The sequence below is a fragment of the Bos mutus genome, chromosome 29 (genome assembly GCF_027580195.1).
Source record: "Bos mutus isolate GX-2022 chromosome 29, NWIPB_WYAK_1.1, whole genome shotgun sequence".
Lineage (NCBI taxonomy): Eukaryota > Metazoa > Chordata > Mammalia > Artiodactyla > Bovidae > Bos > Bos mutus.
In genome coordinates this window covers 501,527-515,571 of record NC_091645.1, presented here as the reverse complement: position 1 = coordinate 515,571, position 14,045 = coordinate 501,527, and the positions used below count along the sequence as shown (strand labels likewise).

Sequence of the window (14,045 nt, the reverse complement as noted above, 5' to 3'; positions counted from 1 at the left end):
TGCACCCTGCTCCTCTGTATTCCATAGGCCCAGATCGCTGGGCTTGAACTGAGGACAGTCTCACTTAGCCACTACTGGAAGAAACAGTAGGGTGGGAGAAGGGAGCGGAGCCTCCATCTCCTGAGAAGTGGGGGACCTAGAGTCTGGACTGGCCTTCCAGCCAAACCTATATGGTACCCTGATTTGCCAAATACTTTCACATAGACATCACTCTAAAACCTGGGGACCTCAGACAGCAGAACTCTCTCTGCCTCTACGACTTCTTCCCTGGCCACTAATGATGAAGGGAAATGAAACTTTCTTCACAAGCTCAACCAATGCAAGATCATTATAAATCAAGCTGCAAGACTCAGGAAGACCCACCTATTTTGAGAGTAAATTCAAGGGTCATAACAGAATTCTGAAAGTTCTATTGCAATGGAATCAACCCAGATTGTTAGACTCTTGCCTTCTTTGTTTCTAAGCTGCAAGCACATGGAGAGTCTCAGGAGCATTTAGTGACTGGGTTTAGGAGAAGTTTTGACTACCCATCACATATAAGTGACACCACAGCTGACTGTGAGGTTTGAGCATGGAGAATGGCAGGACATAGTTAGGCTGTGACAATGGTTGTGAAGGGTGATCCCTGCCCTATGGAGGAGTAAATGAATGTCTGACCCTTTAGTCATGGAAAGGGGCAGTTGATGGGTCTCTGGGGGCTTTCCAGCTCTTTGCTTTGGTTTTTCTCTTTTAATGAGAAAGAGAGTATTACCCTAAAGGGTGTAGAAGAGTCACCAAAGAGATGGTATGGGAAAACGCTTTGTTGAGCCCACAGAGGCCAGATTGTTCCCCTCCCTCCACACACACACACGTACACACACACACACACACACACACAGTGGAGCTGGAAGAAGAGCTAAACCCAGTACTGTCCTTAGACTTGAGCAGTGGGACCCTCCTCTGAGCCCTGGTCCTGAGGAGGTCCCTCATTCTGGAGTGCATTTCTTAAAGAAGATTCCCTTCTGGTGTCCAGGAATATCTGGATGGGCAGTGCCATAGGGACAGGGTGCCTTGGGCCCAGACAGAAACATACATGGGCCTTGGTCTCTGGTCCTGTTTCTCCTCTTCACAGCACTCTCCAATCCTTCAGTGTGTGCAGGGGTTGACCAGTTGCCTCTAGGGGCTCTAGCCCTTGTGTTCATGTGGTTGTCCCAGGGACCTGTAGTCAGTTCAATTCTAGGAGGGTGGCCTGGTGGGCAAATTGCTGCTGTTGGCAGGCATGCTTGTTTTGTGGGATTGTGTAAGGCTGGCCATCATAAAGGGGCTAACACTACTATTATATTTAGATTGCCCTCCTCCTGACCCTGCCACACACCCCAAGGGGGCAGACCTGCTTGAACCCCTCAAAATCCATACCTCAAAGAGGCATTAGGGATTCGAATCACACCCTCAGCTGTGTTGGCTTGTGTGTAAGGAGGGAAAAACAAAGGACTTTGAGGAGAGAGTGTTTGCTCTTCTTTTTACTACATCTGTGATTGAAGGCCGACTTGCTGGAGTGTCTGGCACCAAGGTTTGCCTCAGGCATGTGGGCTCTGAGGCATCATCAGACACTTCCCAGCAGAGGGACAAACAGATGCCTGAAAGCGGAAGCTCCCACTGGGTTGGGATGTGGCTCATCATTAACTTTCCTTTCAGAACTCAACCAACATGCCTCTTAGGTTGGACCTTGTACTTTTCCCTCCTCTCTCCCTCCCTCCCTTCCTTTTTTCTTTCCTTCCTACATTTCTTCCTTCCCTCCTCTTTTCCTCCCTCTCTTTTTCTTTCTCTCCCATGGCAGTGTGTGTGTGGGGGGCGGTTTATGGATGGGATTTCCACATGTTTTATTCCACTCTATAAAGTCAACATGCTTCAGAGCGCACTGCCAGGCCATCTCCCCGAACACCTCAAACACCTGGTGCAGCCCTAACGTTCTCCCCACGCCATTCACGTAGGGTTTAACTTGAACCTCACTGAACTCACCATGATATTTAGTTATACTTTAAAACTTGTTTCGTATTGACAGTCTGTTTCCCTCACTAGAGCATAAACTTCTTGAGGGCAAGAACCATGCATGTCTCATTCTCAGTTAACAAAACAGGTGTTCAGCAAATACTTTCAAATAGTGGCTTGAATGATTTAATCACTGGACTTGCATTTGGTGGAGTGATTGTCCATGTGCATTCTACATTCTGTTTCTTTAAAAACCTTAGGTCATGTTCATGTTTGGAGAAATTTCTTGTATACTGGTAGTGTTTTCTTCCTTGGAATGGTCTCCTGAACTGACTTCCAGTTCCTCTAATATGGATCAAGTGTGCTGGTCTAGAGTATAGGCTTCTGTATCAGATAGACATGGATTTGAATCCTGGATCTGGACTATTTTCTAGCTGTGTCACCATGGGCAAGCTATTAATCTTTCTAACCTTTAGTTTTCCCACCTGCAATACAAGGACAAAAATTTATACCTCAAAGAGTATTATGGTGGCAAGGAGTATGAGATGATGTATGCAAAGCAGTTTGTACCTTGGCTGACATATTATAAACACTATAGTCATTAATCTTGGTTTTTCTTCAGTGCTGTGTGCTTGCTGTTCATAGTCGCTCAGTTGTGTCTGCCTCTTTGTGACCCCCATGGACTGTAGCCCATCACGTTCTTTTGTCCATGGTATTCTTCAGGCAAGAATACTGGAGTGGGTTGCCATGCCCTCCTCCAGGGGATCTTCCCAACCCAAGGATCAAACCTAGGTCTCCCACACTTCAGGAGGATTCTTTGCCATCTGAGCCACCAGGGAAACCCAAGAATACTGGATTGGGTAGCCTGGCTAAGAATTTAACTGGGGTCGCAGGAATTGAACTGGGGTTTCCTGCATTGCATGGGGATTCTTTACCAGGTGAGCTAACTGGGAAGCCCTTTTCTTCAGTGTCTACTGCTAACCACTGGTTCTGTGCTTACCCTGAGGATACAGAGATGAACAGGATGCCTTTCAAATCTCCCAGTCCACATATGAAGGGACCTGAGCACAGACCTGGACATGGGGATGAGGCAGGACTGGCTCTCAGACCTCAGAGATTGGGCCAGAAGCCTGAGTGGAAGATAGGGTGGTGGGAAGAAGGAAGGGAGGGGAGGAAAGAGAAAGTGAAAGTGCTAGTCACTCAGTCATGTTCAACACTTTGCAACCCCATGGATTATAGACTTCCAAGCCCCTTTGTTCATGGAATTCTCCAGGCTAAAACACTGGAGGGGCAGCCATTCCCTTCTGCAGGGGATCTTCCCAAACCAGGGATCAAACCTGGGTCTCTTGCATTGCAGGCAGATTCTTTACCATATGAACTACCAGGGAAGCCCAGGGAGGGGAGAGGGGAGGACAAAATCCCATCCCAGGTGAGTGCATGGTCCAAAAAATGATGGACAGAAGAGAGACTTAGGAGAGTAAGAGTGAGGGATGGGGGCCACACAGGTGTCAAGTGGAGGTTGAAGCTGGCCCTGTGTGGTGGATTCTTTTACTGCTGCTTCAGTTATGTCCGACTCTGTGCGACCCCATAGATGGCAGCCCATCAGGCTCCCCCATCCCTGGGATTCTCCAGGCAAGAACACTGGAGTGGGTTGCTATTTCCTTCTCCAATGCATGAAAGTGAAAAGTGAAAGTGAAGGCGCTCGGTCGTGTCCAACTCTTTGCAACCCCATGCACTGCAGCCTACCAGGCTCCTCTGTCCTTGGGATTTTCCAGGCAAGAGTACTGGAATGGGTTGACATTGCCTTCTCCGATTCTTTTTCTAAGCCTTAGTAAAACTTCAGGCAGAGTGTGAAGGAGGTGTTGAAGGCTGGTGAGACATTGTTCTCAAGGAGTTTAGAGCCTAGCAAGGAAGGCTGACACATAAGCAAATAATAATATAAATAAGGATAAGCATGTGTGCAAAGTCCAGAGGAAGCACAAAGAAAGGACAAACGGGAGGGAAGTTGCGTGGTGGGTGTGATGGGAGGAACCAAGGCAGGCTTCCCAGAGAAAGGGCCTAGGAGGGTTTAGGGGGATGGGAGGGAATTTACTGAGAAGCAGAATGGGTGGAGGGTCAAAGCATTAAAAGGAGGAATGAAGTAGAATGGCATGGTTGGGTGTTCCATAATAACCAGGGCTTTCTCTAACTGTCAGAAAAAGAAACACAAAAAAGGCAAAATGGTTGTCTGAGGAGGCCTTAAAAATAGCTGAGAAAAGAAGAGAAGCTAAAGGCAAAGGAGAAAAGGAAAGATACCCATTTGAATGCAGAGCTCCAAAGAATATCAAGGAGAGATAAGAAAGCCTTTATCAGTGGTCAATGCAAAGAAATAGAGGAAAACAATAGAATGGGAAAGTATCCTATTCAGTAGAAAACAATAGAATGGGAAACTAGAGATCTCTTCAAGAAAATTAGTGATGCCAAGGGAACATTTCATGCAAAGACGGGCACAATAAAGGACAGAAATAGTATAGACCTAACAGAAGCAGAAGATATTAAGAAGAGGTGGCAAGAATACACAGAAGAACTATATTGAAAAAATCTTCATGACCCAGATAACCATGATAGTGTGATCACTCACCAGACATCCTGGAATGAGAAGTCAAGTGGGCCTTAGGAAGCATCACTATGGACAAAACTAGTGGAGATGATGGAATTCCAGTTGAGCTCTTTCAAATCCTAAAAGATGATACTGTGAAAGTGTTGCACTCAACATAACAGCAAATTTGGAAAACTCAGCACTAGCCATAGGACTGGAAAAATGTCAGTTTTCATTCCAGTCCCAAAGAAAGGCAATGCCAAAGAATGCTCAAACTACCACACAATTGCACTTATCGCACACGCTAGTAAAGTCATGCTCAAAATTCTTCAAGCCAGGCTTCAACAGTGTGTGAATCATGAACTTCCAGATGTTCAACCTGGTTTTAGAAAAGGCAGAGGAACCACAGATCAAATTGCCAACATTCACTGGATCATCAAAAAAGCAAAAGAGTTCCAGAAAAACATCTACTTCTGCTTTATTGACTATGCCAAAGCCTTTGACTATGTGGATCACAACAAACTGAAAAATTATTAAAGAGATGGGAATACTAGACCACCTTACCTGTCTCCTGATAAATCTGTATGCAGGTCAAGAAGCAATAGTTAGAATTGAACATGGAACAACAGACTGGTTGCAAATTGGGAAAGGAGTACATCAAGTCTGTATATTGTCACCCTGCTTATTTAACTTATATGCAGAGTACATCATGAGAAACGCTGAGCTGGATGAAGCACAAGCTGGAATTAAGATTGCCAGGAGAAATATAAATAACCTCAGATATGCAGATGACACCACCCTTATGGCAGAAAGCGAAGAAGAACTAAAGAGCCTCGTGATGAAAGTGAAAGAGGAGAGTGAAAAAGTTGGCTTAAAACTCAACATTCAAAAATCTAAGATCATGATCCCATCACTTCATGGCAAATAGATGGAGAAACAATGGAAATAGTGACAGACTATTTTTTTGGGCTCCAAAATTATTGCAGATGGTGATTGCAGCCATGAAATCAAAAGACACTTGCTCCTGGAAGAAAAGCTATAACCAACCTAGACAGCATATTAAAAAACAGAGTCCAAAAGACTGTTCTATACATCAGTGGTGCACTGGGAGGCCCCAGAGGGATGGTACGGGGAGGGAGGAGGGAGGAGGGTTCAGGATTGGGAACATGTGTATACCTGTGGTGGATTCATGTTGATATATGGCAAAACCAATACAATATTGTAAAGTTAAAAATAAAATAAAATAATAAAAAAAAATAAAAAGCAGAGACATTACTTTGCCAACAAAGGTCCTTCTAGTCAAAGCTATGATTTTTCCAGTAGTCATGTATGAATGTGAGAGATAGACTATAAAGAGATCTGAGCAACAAAGAATTGATGGATTTGAACTGTGGTGTTGGAGAAGACTCTTGAGAGTCCCTTGGACTGCAAGGAGATCCAACCAGTCCATCCTAAAGGAAATCAGTCCTGAATATTCACTGGAAGGACTGCTGCTGAAGCTGAAACTCCAATACTTTGGCCACCTGATGTGAAGAACAGACTCATTTGGAAAGCCCCTGATGCTTGGAAAGATTGAAGGCGGGAGGAGAAGGGGACGACAGAGGATAAGATGGTTGGATGGCATCACCGACTCAATGGACATGAGTTTGAGTAAGCTCTGGGAGTTGGTGATGGACAGGGAAGCCTGGAGTGCTACAGTCCATGGGGTTGCAAAGAGTTGGACATGACTAACCGACTGAACACCCACTCCAGTGTTCTTTCTTGCCTGGAGAATCCCAGGGACGGGGGAGCCTGGTGGGCTGCCATCTATGGGGTTGCACAGAGTCGAACACGACTGAAGTGACTTAGCAGCAGCAGCAGCAGCAGCAGAGCAACTGAACTGAATTTAACTGGCTGTCAGGGGTGCATGGATTGGGCTGGGAGAAGGCATTTGATGAACCTTCTTCAATGGACATGTCCTTGAACAGTCCTGACATATTTCTTTAAAGTGAGCAAGTCCTCCTATAGAATGAAGCAGGAAACCGTAATGTCTGGTGCTCCCCATTCTCCTTGGTCTAAGTGGACCAGGTAGAAATCTGACACTGGAGTCTCACAGAACTCTTTTGCTTACCACTGTGGGAATTGAGCAAGTTCCAGAACCCCTCTAAACTCTGGTTTCCTCATCTGTAAAGCAGATAAAATGGTGCACACCTGATAAGGATGTTGTTATAATTAAATGAGATAATGCATGTAAAGAGTTTTGCATAGAAACCAATATATAACATGCTCTTGGTACATATTGGTAGCATCTAACATATTTATTTATCCATTCATTCATTTATGCATGTGTTGGTTCACCATTTAATATCAGACATTGGGAACACAGGGATTAATAAAGTTTAGTCCCTGCCCATAAGAAGTCTCTGATGGGTGTTTGTGTGGGAGGGCAGACAGATGATTACTGTGCTGTGTGAGTGTGACAAGTGCTATGGCAAAGGCATCTACAAAGTGATGACGGCAGCACAATGAAGGGCGCACTGGTGGCCATGGTGGCGATGATGATCAGAGCCTGGGCCAAATGAGGAGAGGGCTCTAGTTCCTAGGAGCCAGATTAGGGCCAGGCTTGAAAATCAAGTCAAGGCCATCAGCCCTTATCCTGAAGGCCATAGGAACCTGCCAAAAAGTCTCAAGTGGTGGAGAGACCTGATCCCATCTGTGTATAGGAAGGTCACCCTGGCCCCTGAGAGAGCAGCCAGGAAGCCCTAAGGCTCTGAGTAAGAAATATCAATAAAGAGGTCCCATCAAGAAACTGGGGGTCCCAAGGAGGTTGAAGAGCCAAGATCTACTGTGGCAGGGCAGTTAGAGGCCTGGACTGGTGAGAGTTTTTGGTCAGAGTTTGGGATATTGAAAATCTCTTAAGGAGTATTTAATATTTCTCTTAAAAAATGCAAAAAGGCTAAAGAACAAGACAGTCAATTTGGTCATTCACAGTTTATTTTTTATTTAAAATGACACCTCAGCTAAGGCTAGCAGGAATACTATTTATCTGAATTGGCTTCTCACACTAAAAGTTTTATTGTCTAAATAGCCCATACTATGTTTCAGAGAAATATGATTTGATCCAAAAATATGTTTCTCTTCTACTATGCCTGACATCAAGATTTACCATATCTTAAACCTGGTGAGCATATTGAAGAAATCATGGAGTGAATATCTGGACTGTCCATCTCACATAGTGGGTGCTTTACAAATCTTGCATTTCTCTGCTTTATGTATGTCTGAATAGTGTCCAATGGAATTGAAAGTATTTGTTCATGTGGTTACTTACAGAATTCCTAATCAAATTCTTGACATTGTCCATGACATCTTGTATTTATTTATTTACTTGTTACTGGAAAACTTATTCATTTACTTGGCTGTGTCAGATCTTCCTTGTGGCACACAGGGTCTTCGCTGTGTCATCCAAGATCCTTGTTACCACTCGTGGACTCTCGCTGTGGCGCGTGGACTCCAGAGCACTTGGGCTCAGTAGTTGTGGCCCGTGGGCTTAGTTGCTCCATGGCATGTGGGATCTTGGTTCCCAGACCAGGATCGAATGGTATCCCCTGCACTGTACGGTGGATTCTTATTCACTGGACCATCAGGGAAGTTCCAACACCTTGTATTTAGCAATGGGTTTTCAGAGATGAGTGTCATAGGAACACAGCATCCACTCACACACTTTTGTACTCCTGAGCTCTTATGTAATTCAGGTGCTTGTTGAGTAGCATCTTTATTGTCCTAGAGTAAGGAAGAATGTCAAACTTTTCAGAACTTTATTTCATTGCTTTTAATAAACTCTTTCCCGGGCCCTTGTGCCCCTCAGTAACCATGTTCTCTGCTTCAAATAGCTTGAGTGCACTAATCTCATCAGCTCCAGCACCTCCCGTGCACTGGGTCCTCTCTGGGGGCTTTGTTTTGAATCAGAAGCTAGGTGGTACCTGCCTCAGGTGGTACCCTGGACAGAAAAGTTAACTTGTGCGTTTTTGATCAATGTTATTTATGCCTCTGCTTCTCCTGTCTAAAAGAATTGTGTGGCATTTTTTCTAATGATGTTTTTAATAGCATACTAAGACTGTGTGCTTCTTTGTGGTATAAACAAAAGGCTATTTGGTTTGGGATATTTCCAAATGTCCAAGCATGCTCAGTCATGTCCTACTCTTCATGACCCCATGGACAGTAGCCTGCCAGACTTCTCTATTCATGGAATTCTCCAGGAAAGAATACTGGAGTGGGTTGCCATGCCTTCCTCCAGGGGATCTTCACGACTTAGCAAGTGACTTAGCAAGAGTTATTTGTATATTTTTGGATAACAGTTCTTTATCAGACATGTCTTTTGCAAGTATTTTCTCTAAGTCTGTGGCTTTTCTTCTCATTCTTTTGACAGTGTCTTTTACAGAGTAGACATTTATTTTTGGAGTTTAGCTTATCCATTATTTCTTTTATGGGTTGTGTCTTAGGTGTTGTATCTAGAAAGTTATCAATCCCAAGCTCATCTAGATTTGCTCCTAGGTCATCCTTTAAATTTTCTGAATAATCCCTCTGCCCCCATTTTACAAACTTAGAGAGATCGAGTTATTATCCAGAGCCACTCAATCAGTAAATGGTGGGACTGGATTCAAACACAGGTCTGTTTAACCTCAAAGCCCAGCCAGGAGGGCATCTCCTTCCTTCCAGGGCTGCTGTCTCAAAAGCAACTCTGCAGGGGAATCAGACTGGCTGTCTTCCAGGGTTGGATGAGGTCTCTTTCAACACGGAGATTCTAGGTCACAGATCCGAGTAAACAGGTGAATGGGCATTCTCCTTCTTCTCCCTTATGATTTTTCTTCATCCTGAGAAAGGCAGCTCCCTGCCCTTGGGGGTGATGGACTGTAAAATTTTGACTGAACTAGGGGGTTTGGGTGCCTCGTTTTTGTTGACGGGATTTGAGAGAATCCGAGGGAGATGGTGCATGAGCAAATGGAGAATTAGTGAGGTTTTACAATGTTGTTATAAACTTTATGATGTGAGTTGATTGTTTCATGTAGCCTCATAAAACAAGCTGGAGATGGCGGGGGGTGATTACATCACTCCCTTTGCCTGTGGGACAGAGATGAAGCTTTCCCTGGTGCATGGGATTGTTTCCTGGTGCTCCATGCAGACCAGCCTAGTTTTCCAATCTTAATATATTCCTTTAAGTAGGTGTAGAGGAAACAGAGGAAGCAGGAGGAAGGTATCAGCTTAACTTTTTGCACTGACATTCTTCCTGGAGAAGGAGATAGCAACCCACTTCAGTATTCTTGCCTAGAGAAACCCATGGACAGTGGATCCTGACTGGCTACACACAGTCCTTGCAAATTCCTGGCAAAGATAAAAGACCAATGTCACAGCAGAGCAACGAGACTTACAGAACCAAACCTGTTTGGTTTGTACAGTAAGTAAATAAGCCAGTTATGCATTTCCTGGACAGCTGGCAAAAGTTTGGTCACCATAGCCACTACCTCATCGAGCTTACACAAGTTGTCAGCCTCTGTTCCAACCCCAAACTCCTTGAGGAGGAGGAGCTGGGCCTTGTCCATTCCTTATTTATAACTGGCTGGGAGTGAGGGGGAGGGACAGGCAGGGTTGGTCCCTGTGCAGGCTACTGGCCCAAGTTACATCCACAAATGCCTTGGAAGTGGCAGGCTGACAGCATCCTTCTTCTCACACTCCTGGGTCTGTCTGGGCTGGTTGGCGCAGTCACCAGAACATACCACATTGGGATTGTGGAAGAATACTGGAACTATGTGCCCCAAGGGAAGAATGTCATTACTGGGAAAAGCTTCGCAGAAGACAAGTGAGTGAACTTGGGGTCCTCAGAGACTCCAGTTTGTATTCCTTGGGTTGCTACAATGGATGGTGGTGGTGGTGGTGTTTACTTACTCAGTGGTGTCCAACTCTTTGGGACTCCATGGACTGTAGCCCACCAGGCTGCTCTGTCCATGGGATTTTCTTGGCAAGAATACTGGAGTGTGTTTCCATTTCCTTCTCCAGGGGATCTTCCTCATCCAGGAGTCAAACTCCTGTCTTCTGCACTGGCAGGCAGGTTCTTTATCAATGAGCCACCTGGGAAGCCCGTACAATGGGTATGAGTTGATCTAGATCAACAGGAAGGCTTTGTGTTTGCTTAGAGAGTGCTTGCATGGGCAAGTGTATAATTTGGGAGAGAGATTCTTAGTTCTATCTGTTCACTTTGTCTGTAAAGAGTCATATACACAACCAGGTGTTCTGAATAATGACCTATTTTTTTATATGGGCAATTTTCCCTAGATACCACTAAGAACTTCTAGGGACTCTGGACTCACTTTGCCCAAAAAAGTTAAACTTTGGGATAAAAATTTGAGAATTTTCAAGAATTCTTGACTGTTAAAATACACAGTGTTTTCTTAGTTTTAATTTTTGGAATGAAACATAATCATTAGAGATAAATATGCCATAGGTAGTTACACTTTGGTTTTGGTTTGCAATATTTAAAAGATGGGGGCAGTTGTAGTAGATTTGGCTGGTATTTTAAGAGTTTCCTTGAGCCCACTTAAAAATGGCTTTATTTTGCTGGTGAGAAATTTGTTCCAGCCCCAATCCAGTCAGTCTGAGGGCAGTATTTATCCTCAGAGCCCAGGGCATAGCTGGGTGAGATGGTGCTGCAACATTCTTTGTTCCTGACTTTTTAATTTTTGCACAAAGCAGCCCTTGCTCCCCTTTGTCCTCCCAGGGGGAGGAATAATCTTAATAATAATCTTAATTTATTAAGATCTTAATCTAAGATAGTAATCTTAACTTAATAATAATCTTAATTTGTTCCCTTGAGCTCCCTCTGAAATCAGCTTCTGATTTCAGAAGTCCCATCAGGCATATTTTCAACATTGTAGTTCTTAGAACATCTTTGAAGATATTTTGGAAATAGTTGTATATTCACATACTTGTTCCTTTCCTTTTTTTTTAAAAGACATTTATTTATTTAAATTGTGCTGGGTCTTCACTGAGGTGTTCAGGCTTCTCTATTTGTTGCACATGGGCTCCAGAGAGCAGAGGCTCAGTAGTTGCCACTCGAGTTCTCTGTTGCAGTGTGTGGGATCTTAGTTCCCCGAACAGGGTTCGAACCCTGGCCGCCTGCCTTGGAAGCTGAGAGTCTTAACCACTGGACCACCAGGGAAGTTCTGATCTCTCTTTCCTGATAGGCAGTGCCCAGCGCATTCAACATCCAGGTTTCATCTTCTAGCTGCTAAGATTCATGGGGTCTGTCAAATCCGTAAGAGTCAGGTCCTCCCGCCCTGGGGGAAGACCAAAGATCCAGTTGGCTTGGACCCATGGCTTCCAGGCTTTCTAACAACACAAAAGGGGCATAGTCATGTTTTGCTTATTCAAAAAGGATGGTGCTTATGCCAGGCTACCGAGAAAGACTTTTTCTTAAGCTTTGTACCAGGAAATTTTGTCCAGGGGGCTATTTCCAGAAAAGACTCTTGACTTCTTTGTATTTCACATCTGCAGACTGTTGACGGTGGTAGTTTGTACTGTAACAAATGGAGCTGAGATTTTAAGGTTCCCCTAACTCCCAGCAGCCTTCCCTAAAAGTAGAGCTCGGTTATCCTCAAAAAGGGCTCAATAGAAAAACTGATCATTGTCAGTTGCTATTGGATGGGAAACTATTCAAGACGTATGCTTTGAGGGCACTGAGCATAGGCTTTAAGCTCAATGGGATGTTGGACTGCCTTTCCATAGGCACAGAATTCTTTCTCCTAAAATGCTCATGTCATTAGCACTGTTCAGTAGCATTGATTCTGACCCAGGGATTCCACAAGCAATTTTCAGTTCATTACTGCATACAGTTGTTATTATTCCCACTCTACAAACAAGGAACTGAGGCTCTGAGGTTAAGTATGTGCCAGAGTTTACAGTGTAAAACGCATCACCAAATTCACGTTCCTTTGGCTTCAGAGCTAATATTTTTTCACTGTGAAACTTTTTCTTGGCAAAGGTGATCCTTTCCCATTGAATTAAACTCAACTTTGAGGGAAGTAGGAATTCCAGTAAAATTCTTTACCAAGGGCAGGTTTAGTCTCACTTGTCACTCTTTTCAGAAAAACATTGAAAATGATCACTGGTGTCAGTGACCAAACCAGTCACCTGGGTTTATTCAAACACCCAAAGTACTTTATCTATTTTTACAATTTTATTTTATATGGGACTACTCGATGGACATGAGTCTGAGTGAACTCCGGGAGTTGGTGATGGACAGGGAAGCCTGGCGTGCTGAAATTCATGGGGTCGCAAAGAGTCAGACGTGACTGAGCAACTGAACTGAACTGACAGTTGATTTACAATGTTGTGTTATGTCAGTTTATGGCACTGATTCAGTTTTACATATATCTATTCTTTTTCAAATTCTTTTGTCATTTAGGTTATTATAGAATACTGGATTCCCTGTGTTACACAGTAAGACCTTGTTGGTTATCTATTTCGAATGTAGTACTGTGTATATGTCAATCCCAAGCTCCCAGTTTATCCCCCCACCCACTTCCCTTTTGGTAACCATAACTTTGTTTTCTATGTCTGTGAGTTTATTTAAAGACTCAAAGTACTTTAAATAATCAAATACTAAGATACCATTTTCACAAGGCTGGGTGCAAGAAGTTAGGGGCTTTCTGTTGATCATTTCAGCCAGCAGATGGGGCTTTGAAGAAATTACAATAAAATGTACAAAAATAGTTATGGTGAAAAAGAAAAAAAAAAGCAGGCATGACTAAAACACAGTTTGGCATCAGATTAGAGTGAGGTTGTTTAACAAATGTTGTGGTTCCCTGGAGGAGGATTCCTGCCCTTTAGGAGCAGCTGGCATGCTAGATATCATACCTGGAAGGCCAAGGTTCCCACGTGTTTCCTTCTGGTGTGTCGAGGGGCAGTGTTTATGCAGGGCAGACTCTTGACTCGAAAGGGGAGCCTGGGTGAGGCTGTGACATGTGCTGGCTTTTAGTAGTAATCATGCCAGGAAGTAATCATGCCACGCATGTGGCTAGTGGTTCAGGGCAAGTTTCTAAGAAGGCACAGTTGTGGTTGGCTGCTGACTCTTGCTTGAAGACCACAGGACACATGTCTCAGGGGCTATGATTCACAAGTGTCATGGTGCCACAGGTGACACCTATGAAATTGTCACAAAATATGGAGTTCACTATGTGCACTCTGCGTTGCAACACCTTTCCCTGGAGCAAGGGGTCATCTTGGGTGATGTAACCATGCCTCTCACTCGGCTTCGGCAGGATGAGTAGACAGCATTTCTTAGGACACTCTGCTCCTTAGATATTCAGTTCAGTTCAGTTCAGTTCAGTCACTCAGTCATGTCTGACTCTTTGCGACCCCATGAATCACAGCACACGAGGCCTCCCTGTCCATTACCGACTCCCGGAGTTCACCCAGACTCACGTCCATTGAGTCAGTGATGCCATCCAGCCATCTCATCCTCTGTTGC

General features: G+C 44.2%; 1 protein-coding gene and 1 pseudogene across 1 annotated transcript in view; one reads left to right on the top strand and one right to left on the bottom strand.

Annotated features, from left to right (window-relative positions):
- The window catches only part of LOC102278599 (cardiolipin synthase (CMP-forming) pseudogene), a 40,997-nt pseudogene extending 30,875 nt beyond the window's left edge, over positions 1-10,122 (bottom strand).
- An 87-nt stretch (positions 10,123-10,209) lies between these two features.
- Positions 10,210-14,045, top strand: part of HEPHL1 (hephaestin like 1) — a 91,773-nt gene continuing 87,937 nt past the window's right edge. The window contains exon 1 of the mRNA XM_005892042.3: positions 10,210-10,379. Coding sequence (XP_005892104.1) covers positions 10,210-10,379 — 170 coding nt within the window. The remainder of the gene's footprint in view (positions 10,380-14,045) is intronic.